This window comes from Sus scrofa, chromosome 14 (assembly GCF_000003025.6).
Source record: "Sus scrofa isolate TJ Tabasco breed Duroc chromosome 14, Sscrofa11.1, whole genome shotgun sequence".
NCBI classification, from domain to species: Eukaryota; Metazoa; Chordata; class Mammalia; order Artiodactyla; family Suidae; genus Sus; species Sus scrofa.
The window spans coordinates 76,372,753-76,400,273 of record NC_010456.5 but is presented as its reverse complement, the minus strand read 5'-3'; the positions used below and the strand labels follow the sequence as shown (position 1 = coordinate 76,400,273).

Genomic DNA, 27,521 nt, shown 5'->3' with positions numbered 1-27,521 from the left:
ATTGTCGTCACTGTCCTTTAATCAATCCTTTCATTATATGCCTTCCCTAAATCTTTATAGATTTGGAATAAAAGCACTTGAAGAAGGAGCTCTAGAAATGGATTTGGGGTCTTAGGGTTTGAAGAGCTTTAAGATAAGGACAGAGCAGGTGAAAATGAGAAAAATATAGAATTAGGGGTCGGACATGTTCTGAGGAAATGTGATAATGTAGAAGCAGCATAACTGTGCCTCAATGTCTGCTTCTCCTTTCAGGAAGTAGTAATTTCAAGCTCTGTATGGTCTCATGAGATTGCATGGGCAGAGTCTGTCTAATCTGTGCTGGAGTCTATAAAACAGGAATAGGCTAGCAACATAATTTTTACTGGCACTCAATATTTGGTCAGCTTTCCCCCCATCATCATTTTCTTCTTTCTTTTTTTCTTCTTAGGCATGCCTCTCTTCTTCCTTGATTGTGCCTTAAACTTGTAGTCTTAAGATTTAAAAAAAGAATGAAAGGTTCACATTTTTTACCACTTTCTGTGAGACTGATATTTAGGTGATTCTCTAGTATCCTTGAGAGATACCTATATTCTTACTCTTCTCAAGGAGCTTTCAGTCTGTTTGAAGAAATTTTAAACCCTTGTTCTAGAGATATGTTGGCTGTGATCATAGTGACATGATGCTATTTCAAATAATTTTTAGGATGATGCAAGTTGTAATTGAACATATGAATTTAAATGATACTATTAAAAACATTAGAAGCCCAAATATGTGGCCCCTGACTGACTGCCTTTGCTCTTTTTTCAGAATTCATTTGTGTGAGAAATACAGATATGTTTTTGAATGGCTTTGTTGCTTAGGTCTGTGATTAACAGCTAGAGCTTCTCCAAAGTGTGTCTTTGGGATCATTTTTTTTTTTTTTTTTGCCTTTTTCTTCTCTCTTCTTTCTCTGCAATATACCTCTTTTCATTAATGTGTACTTGAGTAAAATAATGACCTATTTAAGGTACATAAACTATTTTCTAACATTGAATAAAACTCAGAGTAAAAACTAGATACAAATTAGTATGAAAATAAAAGTTTTTACCATTTTCCATGGACTTTCCAGTATATTCTTCTTTACAATCTAGAATCAAAGGCTAGAATGTTTTCTCTTAGGTTCTTTGTTAACTAAGATAAAGTCTGTATTCTAGTTTCATTTTCTAAAACTCCAGTTTAACAGAACTCCATTAAACTTTTTTCCCCATGTGAATATACAGCCCAGAAATCAAATGCTACTCTTCTGTGGGCTTCCACTTGATATAAAGCAGCCTCTACCCTGCCCCTTCCCACTTTAGTCCTTCATAGTTTATTTAAAAGTCCCCACATTTTCTCATTACTCTTTAGAGTGCTGAGAATCAAGAGATTTTATTTTATTTTATTTTTCTTTCTTTCTTTCTTTCTTTTTTCTTTTTGTTTTTTCTAGGGCTGCACCTGCGCCATGTGGAGGTTCCCAGGCTAGGGGTCTAATTGGAGCTGTAGCTGCTGGCCTATGCCAGAGCCACAGCAACGCAGGATCTGAGCCGTGTCTGCAGCCTATACCACAGCTCACAGCAACGCTGGATCCTTAACCCACTGAGCAAGGGCAGGGATTGAAACCTCATGGTTTCTAGTTGGATTCGTTAACCACTGAGCCACGACAGGAACTCCAGAATCAAGAGGTTTTATTTTCTAATTTGGCTCCTACTTTGGAGCCACTCAACTTCTGTCTTTACTGCTAACATCAGCATTATAATTAGCATCTCAGAAGTAAAAATTAGCAAAAATGGCTTTGCTTTGAGGTTACTCCAAGAAGGAGTCACCTTGGTGTTTCTTTAATTTTGGTCAGTTTGATTAGTATGTGTCTTGGAGTATTCCTCCTTGGGTTTATTTTATATGGTACTCATTGCGCTTCCTGGATTTGAGTGAGTGGTTTCTTTCTCATGTTAGGGAAGTTTTTGGTTATTATCTCTTTGAATATTTTTTCTGTCCCCTTCTCTCTCTCTCCTCCTTCTGGCACCCCTGTAATACAGATGTTGATGCATTTAATATCCCAGAGTTCTCTGAGACTCTCTTCATTGCTTTTCAATCTTTTTTCTCTTTTTTGTTTCACAGCCATAATTTCCACTAATCTGTCCTCCACCTCGCTTATTCATTCTTCTGCCTCCTATATTCTGCTGTTGGCTGCTTAAAATGAATTTTTTATTTCAGTTACTGCATTTTTCATCTCTTCTTGTTTTTTTTTTTTTTTTTTTTTTTTTTTTTGTCTTTTTGCCTTTTCTAGGGCTGCTTCCTTTGGCATATGGAAATTCCCAGGATAGGGGTCTAATTGGAGCTGTAGCTGCCAGCCCACGCCACAGCCACAGCAATGTGGGATCCGAGCCATGTCTACGACCTACACCACAGCTCATGGCAACGCCGGATCCTTAACCCACCGAGCAATGCCAGGGATCGAACCTGCAACCTCATGGTTCCTAGTTGGATTCGTTAACCACTGTACCATGATGGGAACTCCCTGCATCTCTTCTTGTTTAAGTTTTATATCTTGTATCTCTTTGCTCAGTGTTTCCTGTAAATTATCCATCTTTGCCTCCAGTTTATTTCCAATGTCTTGCATCATCTTCAGCATCAACAGTCTAAAGTCTTTTTCCTGGAGGCTGAGAACATCCTGATCACTTAGCTGTTTTTCTGGGTTTTTTTTCTTTCTCCCTCATCTGAGTTATAGTTCTCTGTCTTTTCATTTTTATAGGTTTTTGGTGTGGTGACCTTTTTACAGATAATAGAATTGTAGCCTCTCTTACTTCTGGTGTCTGCCCCCCTTGTGGCTGAAGTTGGTGGGGGAGGGGGACTTGCTGTAGGCTTCCTGATGAGAGGGGCTGATACCTGCCCACTGTTAGGTAGAGCTGATTCCTATCCTCTGGTGGGTGGGGCTTTGTCTCTGGGTAAGATTAAAGGTGGCTGTGTGCCTGGGGGGTCTTTAGGCAGTCTGTTGACTGTTGGGCAGAGCTGTGATCCCACCTGGATTGTTCTTTGGCCTGGGCCTTCTCAGGCTGATGGGTGGGGCCAGATTTTCCCAAAATGGCCACCTCCAGAGAAAGGCACACTGCTGAATATTCCCAAGAGCTTTGCTTCCAATGTCCTTCCCCCACAACAAGCCACATTCACCCCTGTTTTTCCAGGACATCCTCTAAGAACTGCAGTCAGGTTTGACCCAGATTTCTATGGAGACTTAACTTTGCCCTGGGACTCAGTGCACATGAAAGTCTGTGTGCATCTTTTAAGAATGGTATTTCTGTTTCCCCCAGTCCCATGGAGCTCCTGCACACAAGCCCCACTGGCCTTCAATGCCAGATACTCCAGGGGCTCTTTCTCCCAGTGCCAGATCCCCACACACGTGAGGGTTTGATGTGAGGCTCAGAATTCTCACTCTTGTAGGTGAGTCTTCGTGAAACAGTTACTTTCCAGTCTGAGGGGCTTCCCACCTGGGAGGTATGGGGTTGCTTATATCACGTAATCGCCCCTCCTACCTCTTGATGTGGCCTCCTCTTTGTCTTCTGGAGTAGGGTATCTTTTTGAAAGTTTCTGGTCCATTTGGTTGAAGATTGCTCAGCATTTGGTTTTAAATTTTGTTGTTTTTAAGAGAGAAGTTGAGCTCCAGTCCTTCTATTCCACCATCTTAATCGCATCTGCACTTTGGTGTTTCTTAGAGAAATTCTTAGAGAAATTGTCTTTTACAGCTCTAAGAAAAGCAAAATATTATTTTATTAAATTGAACATTGTGCAAGAGCCAAGAAATGAACCCACACACATGTGGTGAATTAATCTTCAACAAAGGAGGCAAGAATATACAACGGAGAAAAGATAGTCTCTTCAGCAAGTGGTGTTGGGAAAGTTGGACAGCCCTATGTAAATCATTGAAGTTAAAATACACCTTCCCACCATACACAAAAAATAAACTCAAAATGGCTTAAAGACTTAAATATAAGACAGGACACCATAAAACTCCTAGATGAGAACATAGGCAAAACATTCTGTGACATAAATTGTACCAGTATTTTCTTGGGTCAGTCACCCAAGGCAATGGAAATAAAAGGAAAAAAAAAAAATGAGACCCAAACAAACTTATAAGCTTTTGTACTGCAGAGGAAACCATAAACAGAACAAAAAGACAACAAAAAACTGGGAGAAAATGTTTGTAAATGACATGACGGAGAAGGGCATACTTTCCAAAATTTAGTAACCAAAAAACCCAAACCACTGAACAGTGGGCAGGGAGTTCCCACTATGGCAGAATGGGTTAAGAATCCAATTGTAATGGTGCTTGGGTTGCTGAGGAGGCACAGGTTAGATCTCTGGCCTGGTGCAGTGGGTTAAAGGATCAGGCATTGCTGCAGCTATGGTGTAGCTTGCAGCTGGGGCTTTGATTCAACTCCTGGCCCAGGAACATTCATCTGCCTCGAGTGTGGTCATAAAAAAAAGAAAGGAAGAAAAGTGGGCAGAAGAACTAAATAGACACTTCTTGAAAGAAGACAGACAGATGGCCAATAGGCATGTGAAAAGGTGCTCAGCATAGCTCCTTATTAGAGAAATGCAAATCAAAACTGTAAAGAGGTACCACCTCACACCAATCAGAATGGCCGTCATTAAAAAATCTATAAGTAGTAAGTGCTGGAGAGGGCGTGGAGGAAAGGTAGCCCTCTTACAACTTTGGTGGGAATGTAAATTCTTTTGACTATTCTAGTCATTAATTGGTTGAGCCTGCTGTTTGGAACTCTGAGAATACCTAGGAGACTAAAGCCTTTTTTCCACAAACAAGAAACAGGGGACACAGAGGGGCTTTTGTATCTGGGAAGGCTCTGCAGGGTCCTGCTCAGTTTCACTCATATAACCAGTGTCATCCAATTTCAGGATTCTTAGACATTTAAAAATGACATCTAAAACCATGTATATCTCTCTCCTTCTTGACCTAGCAATCATGCCCACAGAAACACTCCTACAAGCAATTTGGCACTTTTCCAGCACAAAACTGTAGTTAACTCAATTTATTTTGGGTTGAGAGATGCAGTAGTTGACAAAGGGTTCTCTTTCTATATGAGACAGAATCTCTTGTGTAGTCTTGAAAAAGAAGTAAGAAATGTCCAAAAATAACTTACACAAGACACAATGTAAGTATGTAGGAGAGTTTTGGGTGAAGTTTTTTCTAAGGGGCTTCAAAAGAGGTTAAAGTCCATTAGGATGAGATTTCCCTGTGGATCACCTCTCTTGACTGGCTGAAATTAAAAGTCATGTTATCTAGTTGCATTGTAACCAGAGTTGAAGCTCTATAACTCTGCCCCAGTTCAATAGTTTTATTTGATTAATTCCACAATTAATATATTTTTTAAAGATTTTATTGGAGAGTTTGACCTTGATATTTGTTATGTTCTTTTTTTTTTTTTTTTTGGCCACTGCATGTGGCTTGACATGGGATCTCAGTTTCCAGACCAGAGATTGAGCCCAGCCTACAGTGGTAAAAGCACTGAATCCTAACCATTAGACCACTGGGGAGCTCCCCCAAGTACATTCTTTTTTCAGGGTCACACCTGCAGCATATGGAAGTTCCTGGGCTAGGGGTTGAATTGGAGCCACATCGGCCAGCCTATACCACAGCCACAGTAATGTTGGATCCTTAACCCACTAAGTGAGGCCAGGGATTAAACCCGCATCCTCATGAATAGTAGTTGGGTTTGTAACCCACTGAGCCACAACAGGAACTTCCAGTTACATTCTTTTTTTTTGTATTTAGCATTGATCATAGAAATCCTGTGTTTCACATTTTGAAATGGCAGTAACATTCCCTTTCCCCAGCAAGTGCTGGGAGACCTGAAATAGAATGCTAATGGTTAGCAAAAGAAAAGCTGTTGTATCTTTTTCTTTTTTTTTAATTTGGGCACTTCCCATGTTGGGAAAGGACTAATGTAAGAGCTTAATTAGTTTTGGGCAGTGTCTGAATTTGTTTAATTTTCCCAATAAATCTTAATTAAATCTTAAAAAATCAAAATCATATATTTTCTCTTAACCTGTAGAAATACAACAGCTCTTTCTATTTGGCAAGAATTCTGCTGATGAGTATTTTTTATCAGTAAGCTTATAGAAAAACTCCTTTCAATAAAGCTGTTTTATAACTGAGAGTAATACATAGAAGGGTGTGTATTGGTCTTCTGGGGCCTTTGTGCCCTGACTGCAGATGTAAGTTCTGGGTGGACTGATCACATGTTTGAGGGTAGGACTCTGCCTGCTGTTTGTTCTTAGTGATATAATTTGGCCTCTTGGAGAAGGAGGAGGGGGAAGTGCAGTGTGTGTGAGGGGGAATCTTTTCACTATCCTCGCCTTTCAAGTTGGGAACTTTTAAGATCTCAAGCTTTTTAAAATCAATTCTTGGACCCAGCAGCTCAGTTTACACAATAATTTTCTTTACGAGTGTGTCTTAAGACAGTTGGAAGAGTTTTACCTATTAAAATGAATTAATTCAATTTAGGTCTAGACAGTCCTGGAATTATGAATTAAGGAGTTGAACAATGACATTGTTTTGGTTATGCTCTAAAGCACTACGAAAGTGTCTTGTAATGTTCCTTTTGACTGTTAGTGCAAAGGACTGTCCTTTAGTGCTGGCCCTCCATTTAAAAGCAGCTGCCACTCTGCAAACCTTATTGTTACACTGCTGACCTTTGTCATCAGGAATGCCCCAGGAGGAAACAGTCTCCTAAATGTTTTTTTTAAACATGAAGTTTATGATGTCTATGAAGTTTTTGATGTATCCTTTCAAGTTCCTTTTGGTTAGTTTCTTAAGTTTACTTTGTGTTTAGTTGGAAGCCCATCTTTTTAGCTTTATCCTGAATTGTCAGTGCTGAGTTCCTGGTAGGTGGTAAAAAGAATTGCTCTTTCCCCTTGATCCTGTTCTGTGGGAAGCCTTTGTGGTTTAGATTCACAGTTTCCCATTGTTGCTAGCTGCAGTCCTCTCCTCCCTCCGTACCCTTCCCTCCCCAGAACTAGCTCTTCCCTTGCCCCTCCCCATTCCTGTATCACTCGTCCCACAAATGCCCTTGTGATAGCTGGAGGCCTTTTTCTGGAGGTTGAATGTGCTGTCTGGTAAGCACTTGCGGTTAAACTGGGTGGATGTAGGGATATAGAGAACTAGTCATTCTTTGTGAAGTGTTGCTTTTAGTGGCTAAAGTTTAAAACCTTGAAAGTGAGGTTATAGGATTCTCTTAACTTTCAGAAGGCTTCTTTAATGCTGTTTTTTCTCTTCTTCCCTCCTCTCAGATTCAATTTTTAAGGCTTTGGAAATTTGATTTTTATTATTGCTTTAAAAACCCATCCTCATAAATTGTCTTGACCTTACAGAATTAAAGGCAAGGGTTGTGGGTTTAGTATTTTAAATTTTCTTCAAATAGAAGGTTATTTGTAATTTCTTTATAACTATTTTTAGTATTAACATACTGATAAAAATAATAAAAGATCTTATTTTGTGGCTAAGCTGGAAAAATAGCATTTACTTCCAGAATGGGAATGATTCTTTTTCCCTCTCAGCAGAATGTTGGCAAAACTCACTAAGATTTTGGCAATATACTGTCAATTCTGGGAAATGGTTTGCTGAGTACTTGAGGACAACAGATGCTTCTGGAAATTATTTTTGGGAAGTTAGATAGATTTGTTCATTAGTACCTTATTTCTTGAGGTGTAAGATCGATAATCCCTTTGAAAGTAAAATATTTAATATTTGGTGTTGAGCTTATGTCAAATATCACTTTCAAAATGGGCTTTCTATTTCCTTGGATTATACATTTTGATCCTCAACTAAGAAATAGTGTGTATGGGTATGTGTGAGTCGTTGTGTGTATTGACACTAAATGGATGATACTCTGGTATTTCAAGCACTTATAAAGTTGTGAGCCTTGGGTTCTCAGGAAGTACTGCTCATTAAAGGTCATTTTTTGAGTTCCCATTGTGGCCCAGCGGGTTAAGAACCCAACACAGAATTGAGGATGTGGGTTCAATCCCTGGCCTTGCCCAGTAGATTAAGGAACCCTCGTTGCTGCAAGCTGTGGTGTAGGACACAGATGCTACTCAGATCCCCCACTGCTGTGGCTCTGGTATAGGCCGGCAGCTGCAGCTCTGATTCAACCCCTAGCCCAGGGAGTTTCCAAATGCCGCAGGTGTGGCCCTGGGAAGAAAAGAAAAAAAAAGTTATTTTATGGTAGACATATGAGGAAAAGTTTGTGAGATTTCATTGCTGTTCAGTAGAATAACTTATCAAGTGATAGGTACACTTGCATGATTATTTCCTGAGCTCCTACTATGTTGGCAAATGCTAGTTTCTTTGCTAAAGGGTGTTTTTTGTTTATTTTTTTATCTTTTTAGGGCCGCACCCATGGCATATGGAAGTTCCTAGGCTGGGGCCAGTCGGAGCTGTAGCTGCCAGTACTATGCCACAGCCACAGCAATGAGTGATTCTAGCCTCGACTGCAGCCTACACCACAGTTCACGGTAACCCTGGGTCCTTAACCCACTGAGCCAGGCCAGGGATCGAACCTAAGTCCTCATGGATATTAGTTAGGCTCCTTAACCACTGAGCCACTGACGGGAACTCCAAAGGTGTTATATTTACTTGTAATTCCCAGTACAATGTTGTCAGGTAGGTGGTATTATCCCTCTGAGAAACAGTCATGCGTAGGTAGAATGTGGGCTTTTCTTTTCTTCAAAATAAGGAAAGTAATTGTGAGAATTAAAGTATAAACCATGTGTCTGGTGCCTAGCCAGAGCTGGTGTTGACTAAATGGTGGCTACTGTTATTATAATTTTACTGCTGAAAGAGCTGGAGGGCTAAGTAATTTGCTGAAGATCTTTCTGTTATTAATAGAGGTAGGATTTGAACTGGCTTAAAACAGGGAGTCTGTTAAAATGTTTTTGTTTGAGTATTGTGAAGGCTTTTAGAGTAGATTTCAGTGGATCCCTGCTCATCCTTCCACTCTTTTCCCCACCCTTCTTTCCTTGGTATCCTCTGTCACCTTCTCAGTCATGTGCTTGGTCTCTCACACTGAAATTGCTTGTGCCATTCAGTGCCAGTGTTCTCCCAGCAGAAATGAGTCAGGCCAGTGCAGTGAGTGGCTTCCCTTCCTATTTCCCGCTTGTTGATAGAATCATCATGCTTTCATTGTTGTTTGTGCTGAAATAATTTGGGTAGTGGTATGCTTATAATAATTTATAAATAGTGCATGGTTGCAATCATGCATTTAAATTCAAAAACTCTTAGTAGGGTCTTGCTTGGTACAACAGGATGGGCTGCGTCTCTGCCATGCCAGGATGCAGGTTCGATACCCAGCTCAGCATAGTGGATTAAAGGATCCAGTGTTGCCGCAGCAGTGGCTTGGATATGATCCCTGGCCCAGGAACTCCATGTGCCGTGGGGCGGGCAGAAAAAAATAAATTAATTAAAAAAAAATAAAAACAAAAACTCTTGGTGGTTTAAAATATTAGCAAAAAATTCTCTGGTCCTAAGTTACTGAACTAGAGGGTAATATAAAGCAATTTTATGGAACTCAGAGTATCATTTTGCTATCCTTGGACCTAATATAATTGCTGTTGCTGAAAATGACAACCTTTATGGCCTGAACCTAGCCAGAACCCAGATTGGGGCTTGAACCCACGGGACAGGACTAGAACCTAGCCAAAGCCACATTTGGACCTGAAACCACTTTTTTTTTTTTTTTTTTTTTTGCTTTTTAGGGCCCTACCCACGGCACATGGAAGTTCCCAGGCTAGGGGTTGAATTGGAGCTACAGCTGCTGGCCTACACCACAGCCACAGCAACTTGGGATCCGAGCCACGTCTGCAACATACACCACAGCTCACGGCGGTGCCGGATTCTTAACCCAGTGAGCGAGGCCTGGAATTGAAGCTTTATCCTCAAGGATACTAGTCTGATTTGTTTCTGCTGCACCACAATGGGAACTCTGAACCCAAGATTTTTTAATTAGAATCACTCACCTGGTGTCTCGATGTACCGGTGTTCAGGTTCTTTGTGTCTCGGTGTGGAAGGAATCCAGCAAGAGACTAAGTGATAGGAAGAAATAGATTTGTTAATGCTATGGCAGCTGCCCAGCAGCCCTGGGCTGCAGTGTGTCAGCTCTAGTGACAGCCCTGTGGTTGTAGCGTGCCAGTTCTGGCGACAGCCCTGTAGCTGTAGTGTATCAGTTCTTTTACCCAGCGAGAAACCAAGCAAGCACTCAGAGAGTTGGAGAACTCCGGTTTATTACACTGGAGGGCTCAGAGGAGATTGATCTCCGGACTCTGAGCCCCGAAGAAGGGTTTCACAAGGCTTTTATGGGCTAGCTCTTCAAGGTCCATGCTTGGCAGACAGGAGTGAGGTCAGGCAACGTAGTAGATGGGGAAGCAAGTTTACAGAAGTAGATGTGTTGGGGAGGGGTGGTTAGGAGCGGTTGGCTGGACTTTGCTTAGTTATCATGGCGGAGGGGGGGTTGTTCCTCTCCTTTCTACCTTTTTATTGGGACATTTTCTCCTACATTAAGATAGGATACTTGTGAGAGATACAAGCAGGCAGGCAAAGAAGCACTGCTCCGAGGATTAGGTGGGGTACATTTTTATAATCCAAGTAAAGTGGGGAGTGGGAAAAGACCACCTTTTTCCTCTTTCTTCTGGTATATGTCAGGCTTACATCACTAGCTCCTCCTTCATATCCAGTCAGAGAGTGTTTGAGCCTAGGAGGTCAAACTAGGACTATCATTGTGCTTATTCAAATCAGCAGAAGAGTAGTAACATGCTAAAATATGTTGAATCATCTTATGTTTCCTTGTAAAGAGGGTCTACTACTTTGGAATGTCATCTTTCCCTTAAATTCCTGTCCTTGGTCCTAGGGATCATTATCTTGTGGAACTTGAATGCAGGCCTCGTTTTATCTTTCACTTGATGGCCTGAGGCAAATTTGTGCTTTTACTTTTGGTTTTATAGTTAAGCGAGACTGCTTCCTTCACTGGGAGGATGGGGATGGAGGGAGGGTAAAATAGATGACCCTTGAACAACAGGGATTTGAACTCTGTGGGTCCACTTATATGCAGATTTTTTTCAATAAATATACATGTTCCTTAATGAGCAGAAATGCTGTGCCTAGGAGTTGCCATTGTGGCTCAGTGGTTAACAAACCTGACTAATATCCATGAGGACTCAGGTTCTATCCCTGGCCTTGCTCAGTAGATTAAGTATCAGGCATTGCTGTGAGCTCTGGTGTAGGTCACAGACGGGGCTCAGATCCCAAATCTCTGTAGCTGTGGTATAGACAGGCAGCTACAGCTCCAATTTGACCCCTCGCCTGGGAACCTCCATATGCTGCCGTGCAGCCCTAAAAAGACAAAAGACAAAAGAAACAAACCAACAAACCAAAAAAACCCCCCTCTGTGCCTATATGAAGAACAAATCTTTTTTGTGTTTTAAGGGGAGCATTTGTAGATAAGATTGGAGATGTGCATGGGTTAAAATTGTGGAAGGCCATGGAGTTTTGGGGTTTTTTTGGTCTTTTTTTTTTTTTTTAAGGTTGCACCTGCAGTATGTGGAGGTTCCCAGGCTAGGGGTCGAATCAGAACTGTAGCTGCTGGCCTACACCACAGTCACTGCAACAACAGATCCGAGCCTCGTCTGTGACCTGCACCACAGCTCTCGGCAATGCCGGATCCTTAACAAACTGAGCAAGTCCTGGGATTGAACCTGTGTCCTCATGGATACTAGTCAGATTCATTACTGCTGAGCCATATCGGGAATTTTGACTGTAAGTATTTTATCACTAAAGTTTTCTGAGCTAAATAATGATTGATCTGACATTGCTTTTGGCAGTGTTTTATAGATAGGATTAGAAAGGGAAGAATAGTTCGAAAGTTCTTAAAGTAGTCTAGGTGAATTGTATTGAGAATGAATTATTTTTAGAGTACATTTTCCCTCATTTTGATATGGCTTTCTGTTAGTGCTATCAATTACAGTTTAATCAAATAGAATTTTCACAGTAATTATATATTTGTGTGTTGGTATGTGTAAGAGAGAAAGAAGGAAAGAGAGAGGATGGGTATGGAGGTGCAGTCATCATAATCATAGCTACTATTTATGGCATTCATATTTTGTACCTGGCCTTAAGTATTATAATTTTGTTGCAGTACAGTCAATAAATCACATTTATTACAGGTATTAAATGACCTGAAAGTGATGGAGCAGAATTGGAATGTAGATTCATCATCTTTTTCTTCCTTATAATCATCATTGAAATATTTATGCCTCACTTAATAAAGTCTAGATACCAGGCTAATTGTACATATATACATTATTTCATTTAATCCTCATAACAATCGTATGAGAGAGATTTTATTTATTAATCTCATTTTACTGATGAAGTACCTAAGACTTCAATTATCGATTCAACACGGTTGTTAGGCGGAGGAGCCCAAACCTGTTCTACCATGTGAATTCTAGGTCCCTAAAATGTATAATCCATATTGAGTTCTCTCTGGGAATGATGCCTCATGGATCTCCACTATGAACGTGGTGTTTTCTGAGGTTATGTAATGTGGTTGGTCCTGAAGAGCCTGCACTTTTAACCACTGTATTCTTTCTATTCCCTTTCTGCCTCCTTTAGAAGTCAGTAAATTATCTATATAGCCCTGGATTTTTATAAGGAGGGACTAGGTAGCCTGCAGCTGTCATTTCTTAGTTCTTAAAGTTTGTCAAGTATAATAAAATGAAATATGTCTTCTTGTTTTTAAAATTGTTTTTCGCCTGGAGTTCCTGTCATGGCACAGAGGAAATGAATCCAACTAGGAATCATGAGGTTGTGGGTTCGATCTCTGGATTCGCTTAGTGGGTTACAGATCTGGTGTTGCCGTGAGCTGTGGTGTAGGTTGCAGACGTAGCTCGGATCCCTCGTTGCTGTGGCTGTGGCATAGGCTGGCAGCTGTAGCTCCGATTAGACCCCTAGCCTGGGAACCTCCATATGCCACGGGGGCAGCCCTAAAAAGCAAAATAAATAAATAAATAATTTTCCCAACTGCTTTTGGACAAATTTATTACAAATAACAGTTTTCTGAGTTCTTAGAAAAGAAAAAAATCAGGCTTTTAGCAGCATATAATTTTTCATGTTGTACATGATGTAATAATTTGAAGCTGCCGAAGTCCAACCCTCCGGAATTTGTTTGAGTAACTGTATTCAATGGTTTGAGATAACCAGTTCATAAATCAACATATAGCCTTTTTATTGTTGTAGATGCTTATCTCTTTTTATTTTTAAGCTTGGATCAGAAGCAAATATAGATTCAGTTGATAGTCTTCATTAGAAAAAACTGTCTATAGTATCTCAAGCTAGATATGGAGATTTGGGGAACTCTTATTTAAGGAGAGTCAGTTTCGGAGTTCCCGTCGTGGCGCAGCAGAAACGAATCTGACTAGGAACCATGAGGTTTTGGGTTCGATCCCTGGCCTCGCTCAGTGGGTTAAGGATCCAGCGTTGTTGTGAGCTGTGGTGTAGGTTGAAGATACAGCTTGGATCTGGTGTGACTGTGGCTTCAGCATAGGCCAGCAGCTATAGCTCTGATTAGACCCCTAGCCTGGGAACCTCCATGTGCCGCGGGAGTGGCCCTAAAAAGACCAAAAAAAAAAAAAAAAAAAAAAAAAAGTCATATCAGTATGTTGGAATTGGTTGTTCTAGGTACTTATCCTTTCAAACAAAAAGTTTTCTCCTTAAACTTTAAATGATTCAATGCCTATTGTATTCAACCTCTTTGTGGAATAAAAAGATACTCTTAAGGAGTATATAATATAGTCCATGTACTCAAGTAACCATGATTTGAGGGAGAATAGGAATACTATAATTTAAGTCCCACGTGGACAAAGAGCACAGAGAATGAAATAAATGAAGAGATTGGAAAGGTGAGAAAGGGAAATGATCTGAGAAGGCTTTTGATGCAGCCATTCCTTATAGGATAGTTATGATTTCTTTTTTTTTGGCTTTTTGTCTGTCTTTTTAGGACTGCACCCATGGCATATGGAGATTCCCAGGCTAGGGGTTTAATCAGAGCTGTTGCTGCCGGTCTACCCAGAGCCACAACAACGCCAGATTCAAGCTGTATCTGCAACCTACACCACAGCTCATGGCAACACTAGATTCTTAACCCACTGAGCAGCAAGGCCAGGGATTGAATCCGCAACCTCCTGGTTCGTAGTCAGATTCGTTTCCGCTGCACCATGATGGGAACTCTTTTTTTTTTTTTTTTGTAGTAGTTATGATTTTTGACAAGAAGAGTGGAGAGGAATGCACTCCAGGTACAGGTAATGTTAAAGCCATGCACTGAGAAAGTAGAGTATGAACATATCCATTATACACAAAAGGGTCCAGTTTACCTAGAGTGGAGGATTAGTGAGGGGTACTTAATGTGTGCTCAGCGAAATGTCTGATCAATGAATGAGTGAATAGGTGTTCCATTGTGGCTCAGCGGTTAACAAAACTGACTAGGACCCTTGAGGATGCTGGTTCCATCCCTGGCCTGGCTTAGTGGGTTAAGGATCTGGCATTGTCATGACCTCTGGTGTAGATCGCAGACGTGCCTCAGATCTGGTGTTGCCATGGCTGTGGTGTAGGCGGGCAGCTGTAACTCTGATTGGACCCCTAACCTGGGAACCTCCATATGCCGCAGGTGTGGCACTTTAAAAAAAAAAAAAAAAGACAAGAAAATGAATGAGCGAATAGAAGATGTAGCTGGAAATTATTCTCAAACTTTGTGCAGGTATCAAACATAATACAATTTTATAAATTAGTAATAATTTTACTAGCACAGTATAGGAATATAAAAAATGCAATTTAAAAGTTCCCACTGTGGTTAAGGATCTGGCATTGCTGTGAGCTGTGGTGTAGGTTGCAGAGGCTGTTTGGATCTGATGTGGTTGTGGCTGTGGCTGGCAGCTGTAGCTCTGATTGGACCCCTGGCCTGGCAACCTCCATATGCCGCAGGTGCGGCCCTAAGAAAAAAAAAAAAAAAAAAAAGAGTTCCTACTGTGGCGCAACAGGATCTGCAGCATCTTGGGAGCACTAGGACGCAGGTTTGATACCCTGCCCTGCACAGTGGGTTAAGGATCCAGCACAGCCATGACTGCGGATTGAATCTGATCCCTGGCCGGGGAACTCTGTATGCCATGGGGTGACCAAAAAAGTGAAAAAATATGCAGTATAAAAGTCACAATCATGAACATGAATCAATAAGAAAAACTATCAAAATAGGTCATATTGACTGCTTTGCTGGTTTTTTTTTTTTTCCAGGGCCTCATCCAAGGCATATTTCCCAGGCCAGGGGTCAAATCACAGCTGCAGCCACTGGCCTACACCACAGCTACAGCCACACCAGATCTGAGCTGCATTTGTGACCTATCCACAGCTCACTGCAACGCTGGATCCTTAACCCACTGATCGGGGTCAGGGATCAAGCCCGCATCCTCATGGATCCAAGTTGGGTTCCTTAACCGCTGAGCCACTACAGGAACTCCTGCTTTGGTTTCTTGAAGTTTACTATTCGTTCATGTTTTTACCCTGTTAGCAGTGAAAAAAGTGAACAGGAGAAATTATGGGAGAGAAGCTTATGAAAAATCCACCCATGAATATCTGCCTCTGCCTTGTGAATTAGAAAAATACTGTTTTTCTCTAGCCAAAAAAACACCTATTTCTGGAAGCTACTGGAAGGTTTTGAAAAGCAGAGTGGCATGGCATTTTAGGAGTCCTCTGGTAGTTCAAATATATAGGAAATGAGGCCTGGCAGTGAGCCAGTGATGTGGGCAATAGTCCAGAGAGGGGAAGATCTGAACCTCAGCAGCATCAGCCATGAGAATAGAATGAAAGACAATAGAAATCCAAATCTGGCCCCCTATTTCTAAGTAGGGAATAGTTATCCATTATTAAATAGCTTTCATATTGTTAGGATATTAAGTGTCTCACTGATTGGTTAGCTCTGGTCCAGAGTCTTTTTGTCCTATTTTTAGGGAAAATGAGTTTAAATCTCAATTTTTACTTTAAGTTTTGCTTTAAGTAAAGAAATTATAAATCATAGATAATTTATTGATGAAATATATAGATAATTTAGAAAATAGAGAAAAGAGGAAAAAAAATTCTTCATCCTAAGACCTCTCTTCTTTTTCATTTATTTATCCTTGATCTTGTAGATCTAAAACCTTTTCTAATAATTCATTCTAGGTAAATCAAGCTCTGAGAATCAGCTTTCTGATTAAAACTTATTAACTCATTAAGTGCTAAACTGTGACATTAAACATGGTAAACCCAGAGATTTCACATGAAGCTTTCATTGGTCTCTGAAGCTTCTGGGAATCACAAACTATTAGTCCACCTACTATTATAACTGTAGCTGTTAATCCTCCAAATGCCTTTCTTCACCACTGATTCCGCATCTGCAACCTGCACCACAGCTCACGGCAACGCCGGATCCTTAACCCACTGAGCGAGGCCAGGGATCGAACCCGCAACCTCATGGTTTCTAGTCGGATTCGTTAACCACTGATCTATGACGGGAACTCCTTTTTTTTGCTTTTTAGGGCTGCTCCCGTGGCATATGGAGATTCTCAGGCTAGGGGTCTAATCAGAGCTACAGCTGATGGCCTACACCACAGCCATAGCAATGCCAGATCCAGGCTGTGTCTGTGACATTCACCACAGCTCTTGGCAACGCCGAATCCTTAACCCACTGAGCGAGGCCAGGGATCGAACCCCGTGTCCTTATGGATACTAGTCAGGTTCATTACCATTGAGCCATGACAGGAACTCCTGTTTTATTAATATGAAGTAAATTCATTTTCTGTCCCCTTCTATGATTCCTGGACCTTACTCCTTGTTTCATCGAAGGGTTCTCAGCTTCTGCAGGAACAAATCCTTTCCAGTCTTCATCAGTCTCTGTCACACTTATATTCCACTCATAACAAAGTCCCCAGGGCTCATAAGCTCTAGATCTCTGAACGTCATTTATCCCATTCTCTCTAGGGTAACATGCCTTTCCTGTGGTAACAGCCCTTTCCTTTCCTTTCAGGCCTGATCCCTCTGTTCACAAGCCAGTTTTATTTCGGCAAACATTTGAGTGGTGACTTAAGGTTTTATCAAACTGAGGCTAAGAGAAGGAGACTTTGTTGTTGAGGAATACGATAATGAATAATTGGGGTGACTGCAGCTGTAGTCTGGTTTAATATTTTGACCTGAAAAAAATGGCAGCACATTTTGATGTACCGTATACATAGGGTGACGTAATCATTCTCTGTATTTCAGTAATACAGAGAAATAAGATTTTTTTCTAAAGATCATCAGCTTGTAGAGCTGTACCTCTAACGCTGGAAGTCTTGAGTCATGATCTTTTTTTTTTTTTTTTAATTATAGTTGATTTACAATCTTCTATCAATTTCTGCTATACAGCAAGAGCCATGATCTTTTAAATTTAGCCCTACCATTTCTACTGTCACTGTGGATCCCTGGTAGTAGTATTATAGTAGGCCCAAGAATGCAAAATCCAAATATACATCAAAAGTACAATTGAGGAGTTCCCATCGTGCCTCAGTGGTTAACGAACCCAACTAGCATCCATGAGGATGCAGGTTCGATTCCTAGCCTCGCTCAGTGGGTTGAGGATCTGGCATTGCTGTGAGCTGTGGTGTAGGTGGAAGATGTGGCTTGGATCCTGTGTTGCTCTGACATAGGCCGGCGGCTACGTATCCTATTCAACCCCTAACCTGAAAACCTCCGTATGTTGCCAGAGAGGCCCTAAAAAGGGGAGAAAAAAAAAGTACAATTGAGATCTAAAAAAACAGTGCAAAATTTATATGATGTGTAACATATTAGATGGTTTTGATTAATAAAATAACAAATTTATTAGTACTACTAAATTTAAAGTAGCTTTAAAAAATTTTTTTTAAATGATTGCTCCCTTGTCATATGGAAGTTCCTCGGCCAGGGGATTGAATCTAAGCCCCAGCTGCAACCTATACCACAGCTTTGGTAATGCCTGATCCTTTAACCCACTGTACCTGGCTGGGGATCAAATCCAAGGCTCTGTAGTGACCCAAGCTGCTCCATTCAGGTTCTTAACTCACCATGCCACAGCGGGAACTCCCTAAAGTAGCCTTTTTTTTTTTTTTTAATTGTCTTTTTAGGGGCGCACCTGTGGCATATGGAAGCTCCTAGGCTAGGGGTTGAATTGGAGCTGTGGCTACTGGCCTACACCATAGCCATAGCAACATGGGATCTGAGCTTCATCTGTGACCTACACCACAGCTGATGGCAATGCCGAATCCTTAACCCACTGGATGAGGCCAGGGATTGAACCTGTGTCCTCTTGGATACTAGTCAGGTTCGTTACCACTGAGCCCATGATGGGAACTCTTTTTTTTTTTTTTTTTTTTTTGTCTTTTGTCTTTTTGTCTTTTTTGTTGTTGTTGTTGTTGTTGTTGTTGCTATTTCTTGGGCCGCTCCCGCGGCATATGGAGGTTCCCAGGCTAGGGGTTGAATCGGAGCTGTAGCCACCGGCCTACGCCAGAGGCACAGCAACGCAGGATCCGAGCCGCGTCTGCAACCTACACCACAGCTCACGGCAACGCCGGACCGTTAACCCACTGAGCAAGGGCAGGGACCGAACCCGCAACCTCATGGTTCCTAGTCGGATTCGTTAACCACTGCGCCACGACGGGAACTCCCTCTCTCACTTCTTATGTCTGCCCCCCTTGTGGCCGAAGTTGGTATAGGCGGCTCTCTGTAGGCTTCCTGAAGGGAGGGACTGATACCTGCCCTCCCGTCAGTGGGGCTGATTCCTATCTCTCTGGTGGATGGGCTTTGTCTCTGGGTGAGATTAGAGGTAGCTATGTGCCTGGGGGCTCTTTAGGCAGCCTGCTTACTGATGGGTGGGGCTGTTTACTGGTGGGCGGGGCTGTGATCCCACCTGGATTGTTCTTTGGCCTTGGGCTTCTCAGCACTGATGGATGGGGCCAGATTTCCCCAAAATAGACACCTCTAGAGGAACACATGCTAATGAATGTTCCTGAGACATTTGCCTCCAATGTCCTTCCCCCACAATAAGCCATAGTCACCCCCTGTTTTTCCAGGACATCCTCCAAGAATTGCAGTCAGGTCCAACCCAGATTGCTCTGGAGCCTCTGCTTTGCCCTGGAACCAACCCACTGCACATGAAAACCTGTGTGCACCTTTCAAGAATCCGGTCTCCGTTTCCCCCAGTCCTGTAGAACTCCCAGGCACAAGCCCCACTGGCCTTCAATGCCAGATGCTCTGGGGGCTCTTTCTCCCAATCCCAGATCTCCAGGCATAGGGACCTGGCATGGGGCTCAGAACTCTTATTCCTTTGGGTGACTCTCTGTGATACAGTTAGTTTCCAGTGTATGAGCTTCCCACCTGGCGGGTATGGGATTGCTTATGTTGTGTAATCACCCCTCCTACCATCTTGATGTGGCCTCCTCTTTGTCTTCTGAAGTAAGATGTGTTTTTGAAAGGTTCCAGTCCATTTGGTTGACTGTTGTTCAGCATTTGGTTGTAATTCTGTTGTTTTAATGAGAGAAGGTCAGCTCCAGCCCTTCTATTCTGCCATCTTAATCCTGTCTCCTATAAAGGGAAATTTTTTTGTGTGTTCTGAAGTTTGACAGTTTTACGAATTGACTTTTATGTAAAGAGTGCTATTGTTATAAAGTTGTGGAAATTATTTCCATAAAAAAATGAAATGTGGAGTTCCCGTGGTGCAGTGGTTAACGAATCCGACTAGGAACCATGAGGTTGCGGGTTTGGTCCCTGCCCTTGCTCAGTGGGTTAACGATCCGGCGTTGCCGTGAGCTGTGGTGTAGGTTGCAGATGCGGCTCGGATCCCGCGTTGCTGTAGGCCGGTGGCTGCAGCTCCGATTAGACCCCTAGCCTGGGAACCCCCATATGCCGCGGGAGTGGCCCAAGAAATGGCAAAAAGCCAAAAAAAAAAAAAAAAAAAAAAAAAGAACTGTAACAAAGCATTTCAGTATACCTTTAAGCCAGATTTATTTATGTTAACAGTTTGCTCTATGTACTTCACTATTTTTCTCTCTTTCTCCACACACACACACACACACACACACACACACACAACTTTTTTTTTCCCTGGACCACTTCAGAGTAAGTTGCAGATATGCACTTTTAACCCTAAGATTTTAGTATTGCCTAGGAAATTCTTTTTCTTTTTAAACATAGGTCGTTAGAGCCATATGGGTAGAACTCTTAATTTACTTTCTCATGTATCTTTAGTAGATGGATTATATTGTTTGGTGCTAGACCTGCAATTTAAGTGAAATATTTTGTCATCAGTATTTCTTTGGACTATTTGTTACTGCCACTTTTGGCTTTGTTCTTTTTGGCTCTTACCTCTGGTTTCTGACACACCTAGCTCAAGTGTGAGAGCTTTTTGCCTTACCCTACATAATGTTGCCATTCAGAGAATCTTTTTTTTCTACCACTGCCTTTTTTCCTTTGCTCCCTGAATTCTGGGGTGTGTATCATAGGGCAGGCTGAGTTTCAGTGAGCTCTTAATGCAGATACTGGAAACCCCACCTGCCTGCCAAGTCTTTTTGGCTTTGAGCAAAGTGGAGGCTTGGTGCTTGTCATTACTTTGCAGCAGTTGAGCTGAAGGAATGCTGCATATCTTGTTGGAAGTTGCTAAGTGGCCTTGAATGAGGTGTGTTTTAGGGTGTGTGCAGAGAGTTGAGGGTCTCTCCACAGTCTGTATGGGAGACATGGTATTCTTCCTTGTACTATATGCTAATCATCAGGCAGTATTTATAGAGTGCCTCCTTATGACTAGACTAGCACTGTGACAGGAGCTTTTGGAATAGTATAATAAAATACCTAAGTCATAGTAAGTAGTCCAAAAATTCTAGCTCTACCACTTACCAGCTTTAATTTGGGCAAAGTTAATGTCTTTAAACCTCCCCTTAACTCTTAAGTGGATCTGTTAATATTTACATGATAGGGCTATTGTGAAGATTAAATAAAGAATGTAAGTATTGTATTTAGCACATGTCTAACTAATTAGTATTTCATTTCATACAATTATAGTCAGGACATATGACTGACACCATATAAAATGGAGAGTAATAAAAACAACTAGAATAATATGACACTATAATGTATAATCAAATACTTTAATAGTGACTTGTACATTATAAATAGTCTGGGAATTTTGAGATGGGAAAGAACAGTCTTGTGCAACCATTTAATGTTGCTGTGCCTTAGTTTTTCTACTGAATACATGTGGACAATGCTACGTGATCTAAAAATAATTAAGATGTTATAGCATTTTTGCTTTTTTTTTTTAAAAATGGCCACCCCCATGGGATATGAAAGTTCCTAGGCCAGGGATCAAATCCGAGCTGTAGCTATGACCTATGCCACAGCTGCAGCAGTGCAGGATCCTTAACCCACTGCCCTGGGCTGGGGATTGAACCCACACCTCTGGAGTGACCTGAGCCACTCCAGTTGGCTTCTTAACCCACTACACCACAGCAGGATCTCCACATTTTTTATTTTTTAGGTTTTCTATATGATGGTGAGAAGGAAGGGAGAAGCTTGGGAAACTTGTTAGAAACCAAATTTAATATTCAACATTCTTAATTTTTTCCTTGTGTGGAAGTGGCAGCCTTGTAGGAAAACTTTAAAGGTGGATATTGAAAGCATTTCCTTGCAAAGAACTTTTTCCTTATTGCCTCACTTGCATTTTAATTAGTAGAAAACTAATGTTGGTCAATGGATAGCCTCTGATTGTGAGTGCCCTGGATATAATCTGAAGATTAAGTGATTTGTAACCCAAATTATCTCTCTGATCCTCTGGCAAAAAAATGTAACATACAAACAAACAGGGCAGAAGAAGATTTAGTTCTTTAAGACTGGATGTTAAGGACATATGGTTCACCCACCATGAATGTTTATCTGAGATGGGACATCTTTGCTCAGAACAGAGTCTCAACAGATGATTTGCCCCACCCACCTTTAAATAGACTTTATAGCCATGATCATGTAAAACACCTTTACAAATTTCTTTAATTGCAACATTCAGAAGAAACTGTTTTTTACGTTGTTATGTAAAAACTTTGGTTTTTTACTTTGGTTTTTTTCTTGGTAATTTTTTTGTTAGCTTGATTTTGGAAAATTTGAATTTGATTTTTACTTTTGTCTAGATCAGCTTCTCCTCCTAGAAAATTTCAGAGAAGTCTCCTATGAAAGCAAAGCTGCTCACACCTTTCCCCACTTCTTTGGATTGAGTGTTTCTCCTTTTTGTTGTTGTTAGGTTTTTTGTTTTTTGGGCTTTTTTTTGTTTTTTTTTTGTTTTTTTGGTGGGAGGGGGCATTGTTTGCCAAGGTTTCAAGTTTATAGTGAGAAGTGAGGCAACGTTGATCTTGGCAGAACAGCACAAAGCTAGTAGGGTCATTAAGTGACGCAAGCTTTTGATTTTTTTTTTTTTTTTTCTTTCTGTTAAAGCTCTCTGGCACAGCTGGGTAGTCTAGTCACAGAGGAAAAGAGAAGAGACTTTCTGAAGTTCTGGATGGAATAATAGAAGATGTTTGGGGGTATATTTAAAAACAGCAGCAGAGCAACAACAACAGGAACTCCGTATATTTTTAACAAGCTTCTTTGCTTTGTGAAATCTATGTCAGTTACTTTGAACGTGGATTTTTATTTCAGAGGATGATGGGACAAGGCAATAGAAGGAAGGAAGGTTGTGGTGGATTCTTGCTTTCTGTCTGCCTTTCCTTTGAGTTGGAAAAATCTTCAGTCTACAAGAAGAAGATTTAACAAGCCTAAAGAACATATCCTGCCCTGATCCTGCATTCTATTGGAGTTGAAGATTACAACCACTTCACAAGAATTTTATGAAGGCAGTTCAAGAAAAATAGAAGGAAGCAGCAACACTTAAAGATTTCTCTGTTTGTGTTAGTACCATGTTAAATTTTGGGCATTGCTTGAATCAAGCAGAGGACAGCTCTGTCATGTGGATCTAAGGATACCTGAGTTCCTTGACCTACATGTATGATATTTTTGAAAGGTTGTAAATTTAAAGTCTTTCAACATAAATTTGTTCAATTCTGGATTCTCTTTATATTAAAGACTTCAGCAGACGAGAAACGCCCTCCCTAGAAGATACAAAACCTTCTCTGTTTTTTCAGGTTAAATGTGAACAATAATGTCTTGGAAGAGAAATTATTTTTCAGGGAGCCGTGGCAGTGTCCAAGGGATGTTTGCTCCTCGAAGCTCAACCTCCATAGCCCCCAGCAAAGGCCTCAGCAATGAGCCAGGACAAAATAGCTGCTTTCTCAACAGTGCCTTGCAGGTAAGGGTAATTTCTTTTTGGTGAACTTTGATTTTCAATTGCTGAAGCTATATTTATTACTCTTTTAAATATAATGCTTGATAGTCTCTGTTTGAAGTCAGCAGCCTAAGATCATTTTTTATAAGTTCACCTGTGTGATTGTGGGCTGGCACTTTATCTCTTTTAGTTTCAGTTACTTCTTTTGTAAAGAGGAGATATTAGATACTAGAAATAATAACTGTTATAACTACTACTCATCTGCCTAAAAGGGAGGTATGTGGACAAGATGATCTTATTATTTGTTTATTGACTTTTTTCCTGAAGAGTCTCTGTTTCTTTTTTTTTATCTATTTGAGACCAAGGTGTCTCATCACTCTAGTTGCTTTCCTCTAGTATAGAAAAAAAATTCTTTCCAAAGTCAAAGATTGTCAGGAATGTTATTCTTGTCTCATAATTATTCAGGCTGTCGGCACACATGCTGATTGGGGTCCAGTCTATGGTCTTCATCTCTTTCCTCTGAACTCTCCCATAGTGGCTGATGCTTGGTGTCTGGTCAGAAATGCTTACACAGAGTTAGTAGAAGATAAATTCTCTTTCGGTGATTATCTACTCTAGATTTTCCCTTTTGGTCTTGCTTGCCACCTTAGTGGTTTCAGAATCCCAAAGCTTCCTGTCTGTCTGCCTGACCTGCCCATTCAGGGCCCCCCTTGGCCTAACTTTCAAGTAATTACTTTCTCCTTTTTCCTACTCTTCAGAGTAAAAGTAAATGAAATTTGCCACTCAAGATAATTATGCTTGGGTAAAATATTAGCTTTACACCTCAAATGTATGGGAAAATAAATTGTTATGAGAGAAAAAAAAGGCAGGACAATGTATTTAGTATAAAAAACACTGGATTTAGGAATTAGGAGAACTGGGTTCTAGTTTCAAACTTTCTATAGACCACCCTTGTAATAATGTTTTAGTTTTCTCATTTGTAATACAAGAATCTTGTCAAGCTTACTTACTTACTTATTTTGGATTATGAATCTTCAATGCACATATCAACCGAATTCAGTAATAATAGCATTTGCCATTCTAATTTAATTCATCCCTCGTCCCCTTTTTTGCTGAATTATTTTATGCTATGTATCATGTGATCTTTAACTACTTCATTGTATATCTCTACTATAGAAGGACATGAAAAGAACTTCATAATCTCAATAACTTTATGACACTTTAAAAAATTATCTAAAATTACTAAAATTATTAACTAATACCACAGTCATGTTCAGCTTTCCTAGTAGTGTAAAAATGTGTATTGTAAAAATTTTAGGTAAATTTGATATACAACATTATATAGGTTGTGGGTGTACAACAGAGTGATTCACAATTTTTAAAGTTGTACTTGATTTATAGTTACTATAAAATATTGGCTATATTTCATGTGTTGTATAATATATCCTTGTAGCTTATTTATTTTATTTTATTTTATTTTTACCTTTTTTGTCCTTTTTAGGGCCACACTAACGGCATATGGAGATTCCCAGGCTAGGGGTCGAATTGGAGCTGTTGCTGTCGGCCTACACCACAGACACAGCAATGCCAGATCCGAGCCACATCTGCATCCTACACCACAGCTCACGGCAACTCCGGATCCTTAACCCACTGAGCAAGGCCAGGGATCGAACCTGAAACCTCATGGTTCCTAGTCGGATTCATTTCCGCTGTGCTATGATGGGAACTCCAGCTTACTTATTTTATACATAATAGCTTATACCTCTTAATCCCCTAACCTTGTCTTGCCTACCTCTTTCCCTCTCCCCACTGTTAACCACTAGTTTGTTCTCTGTCTGTATCTGTGGGTCTCTTTTTTGTTATATTCACTAGTCTATTTTATTTTTTAGATTCCACATATCAGTAATATCATACAGTATTTATCTTTCTTTATCTGACTTATTTCACTTAGCATACTACCCTTCAAATCCATTCTTGTTTAAATGGCACAATTTCATTGTCAAGCTTATTAATGTGATTGAAGATTCATACTCTCTGTTTTCAAATTTTTATTTGAAAATATTAAAAAATTCTTTGCTGTCCTAGCCTATAGACAGAGTTTAAAGACAAAGTTTAAAGACAATGGTACTTAAACTCTTTCTAGCCTATAGAAAGAGTTTAAGTACCTTCCCTAATTACTACCACAAATTGGTGGAGTTGGCTAGGTTTTTTTTTTGCTTTTTAGGGCTGAACCCTAGGCATATGGAGGTTCCCAGGCTAGGGGTCTAATCGGAGCTACAGCTGTCAGCCACAGCCACAGCAACACCAGATCTGAGCCGCCTTTGTGACCTACACCACAGCTCACAGCAATGCTGGATCCTTAACCCACTGAGTGAGGCCAGAGATTTAACCTGCAACCTCATAGTTCCTAGTCGGATTCATTTCTGCTGCCCCACAATGGGAATGCCTAGACTTTTTTTTTCCAGGTGATGCATATTAGCAATTTGAGTTACTTTGCATTAATAATACTTTCGTAATTTGAAAAGTAGGCAAAAAGAGTGTTGATGTAGATGTGTTTGTGTTTACCTCCTTCATGGCCATAGTCCTTTTTTTTTGTTTTTATTTTTTGGCTGCACCTGCGGCATGCAGAAATTCCTTGGCCACGGATTGAACCCAAGCCACAGAGGTGACCATGAGCCACAGCAGTGACAATGCTGGATCCTTAATCACTAGGGCACCAGTGAACCATTTTTACAATTCTTTTAGTTTTATATGTTATTTTTTTTGTCAATTGAAACAATAATATTTACGACTTTATGTTCTAATTGCCAGTGACATTTAGAACATATAATGTACACACATACACACACACTCCTCTACCTATACTTGAAGACTGAGTCATTGATAGCTTTGGGGTGCCTATAATAATCATGTTACAGGTTGAAAATTATTGTTTTTATGAGCTAATATTTAACTTTTCATATGAAAGCTATGTTCACCACAGATATGTTGAACCCATTATGTTTGTTATAAAAAGATGTTACTTATTTGGGAGTGTAGCATGTTTCAGAGAACTTTTAGAAATAAGTATCTATGGACACTTAAGTAAGAAGAAGCTCCAGAAGTGTGCTATGATCTGGGGCTGCAAAAGTGTAGTGCTTTTTTTCTTTTTCTTTTTTTTTCTCTTTTTTTTATTACTCAAATTAATTTATCACATCTGTAGTTATGTAATGATCATAACCATCCAATTTCACAGGATTTCCATCCCATAACCCAAGCACATCCCCCTACCCCACAAACTGTCTCCTCTGGAGACCATAAGTTTTTCAATGTCTGTGAGTCAGCATCTGTTCTGCAAAGAAGTTCAGTCTGTCCTTTTTTCAAATTTCACATGTCAGTGAAAGCATTTGATTTTGGTGTCTCATTGTATGGCTGACTTAGCATGATAATTTCTCAGTCCATTCATTTTACTAAAAATGCTGGTATTTCATTCATTTTAATGGCTGAGTAATATTCCATTGTATATATGTACCATATCTTCTTGATCTACTCCTCTGTCGATGGACATTTAGGTTGTTTCCATGTCTTGGCTATTGCAAATAGTGCTGCAATGAACATCGGAGTACATGTGTCTTTGCGAGTCTTGGTTTTCTCTGGATAGATGCCCAGGAGTGGAATTGCTGGATCGAATGGTAGTCCTATGTTTAGTTTTCTGAGGAATCTCCATACTGTTTTCCACAGTGGTTGCACCAATTTACAATCCCACCAACAGTGTATGAGGGTTCCTTTTTCTCCACACCCTCTTCAGCACTTACTGTTTGTAGACTTTTAGATGATGACCATTCTGGCTGGTGTAAGGTGGTACCTCATTGTTGTTTTGATTTGCATTTCTCTGATAATGAGTGATGTTGAACATCTTTTCATGTGTTTTTTGGCCATCTGCATGTCTTCTTTGGAGAACTGTCTGTTTAAATCTTCTGCCCATTTTTTGATGGGGTTGTTTGTTTTTTTGGTAGTGAGCTACAGAAGGTGTTTATAAATTTTGGAGATAAATCCCTTGTCAGTTGATTCATTTGTAAAGATTTTCTCCCATTCTGTGGGTTGTCTTTTCATTTTGTTTAGGGTGTAGTGCTTTTTCATATATCATGCTAT

General features: G+C 40.4%; 1 protein-coding gene across 35 annotated transcripts in view; it reads left to right on the top strand.

The window, feature by feature from the left end:
• USP54 (ubiquitin specific peptidase 54) overlaps nt 1-27,521 on the top strand; it is a 132,620-nt gene that overhangs the window by 39,569 nt on the left and 65,530 nt on the right. For 11 of the 35 annotated variants that reach the window (XM_021072539.1, XM_021072562.1, XM_021072558.1 and 8 more), the window contains exon 2: nt 22,565-23,414. In XM_021072539.1, coding sequence (XP_020928198.1) covers nt 23,268-23,414 — 147 coding nt within the window. In that variant the 5' untranslated portion in view covers nt 22,565-23,267. Of the gene's footprint in view, nt 1-5,709; nt 7,126-22,564; nt 23,415-27,521 lie in introns of those variants that run through there. The other 24 variants (XR_002338397.1, XR_002338396.1, XR_002338393.1 and 21 more) reach the window with 9 other exon arrangements.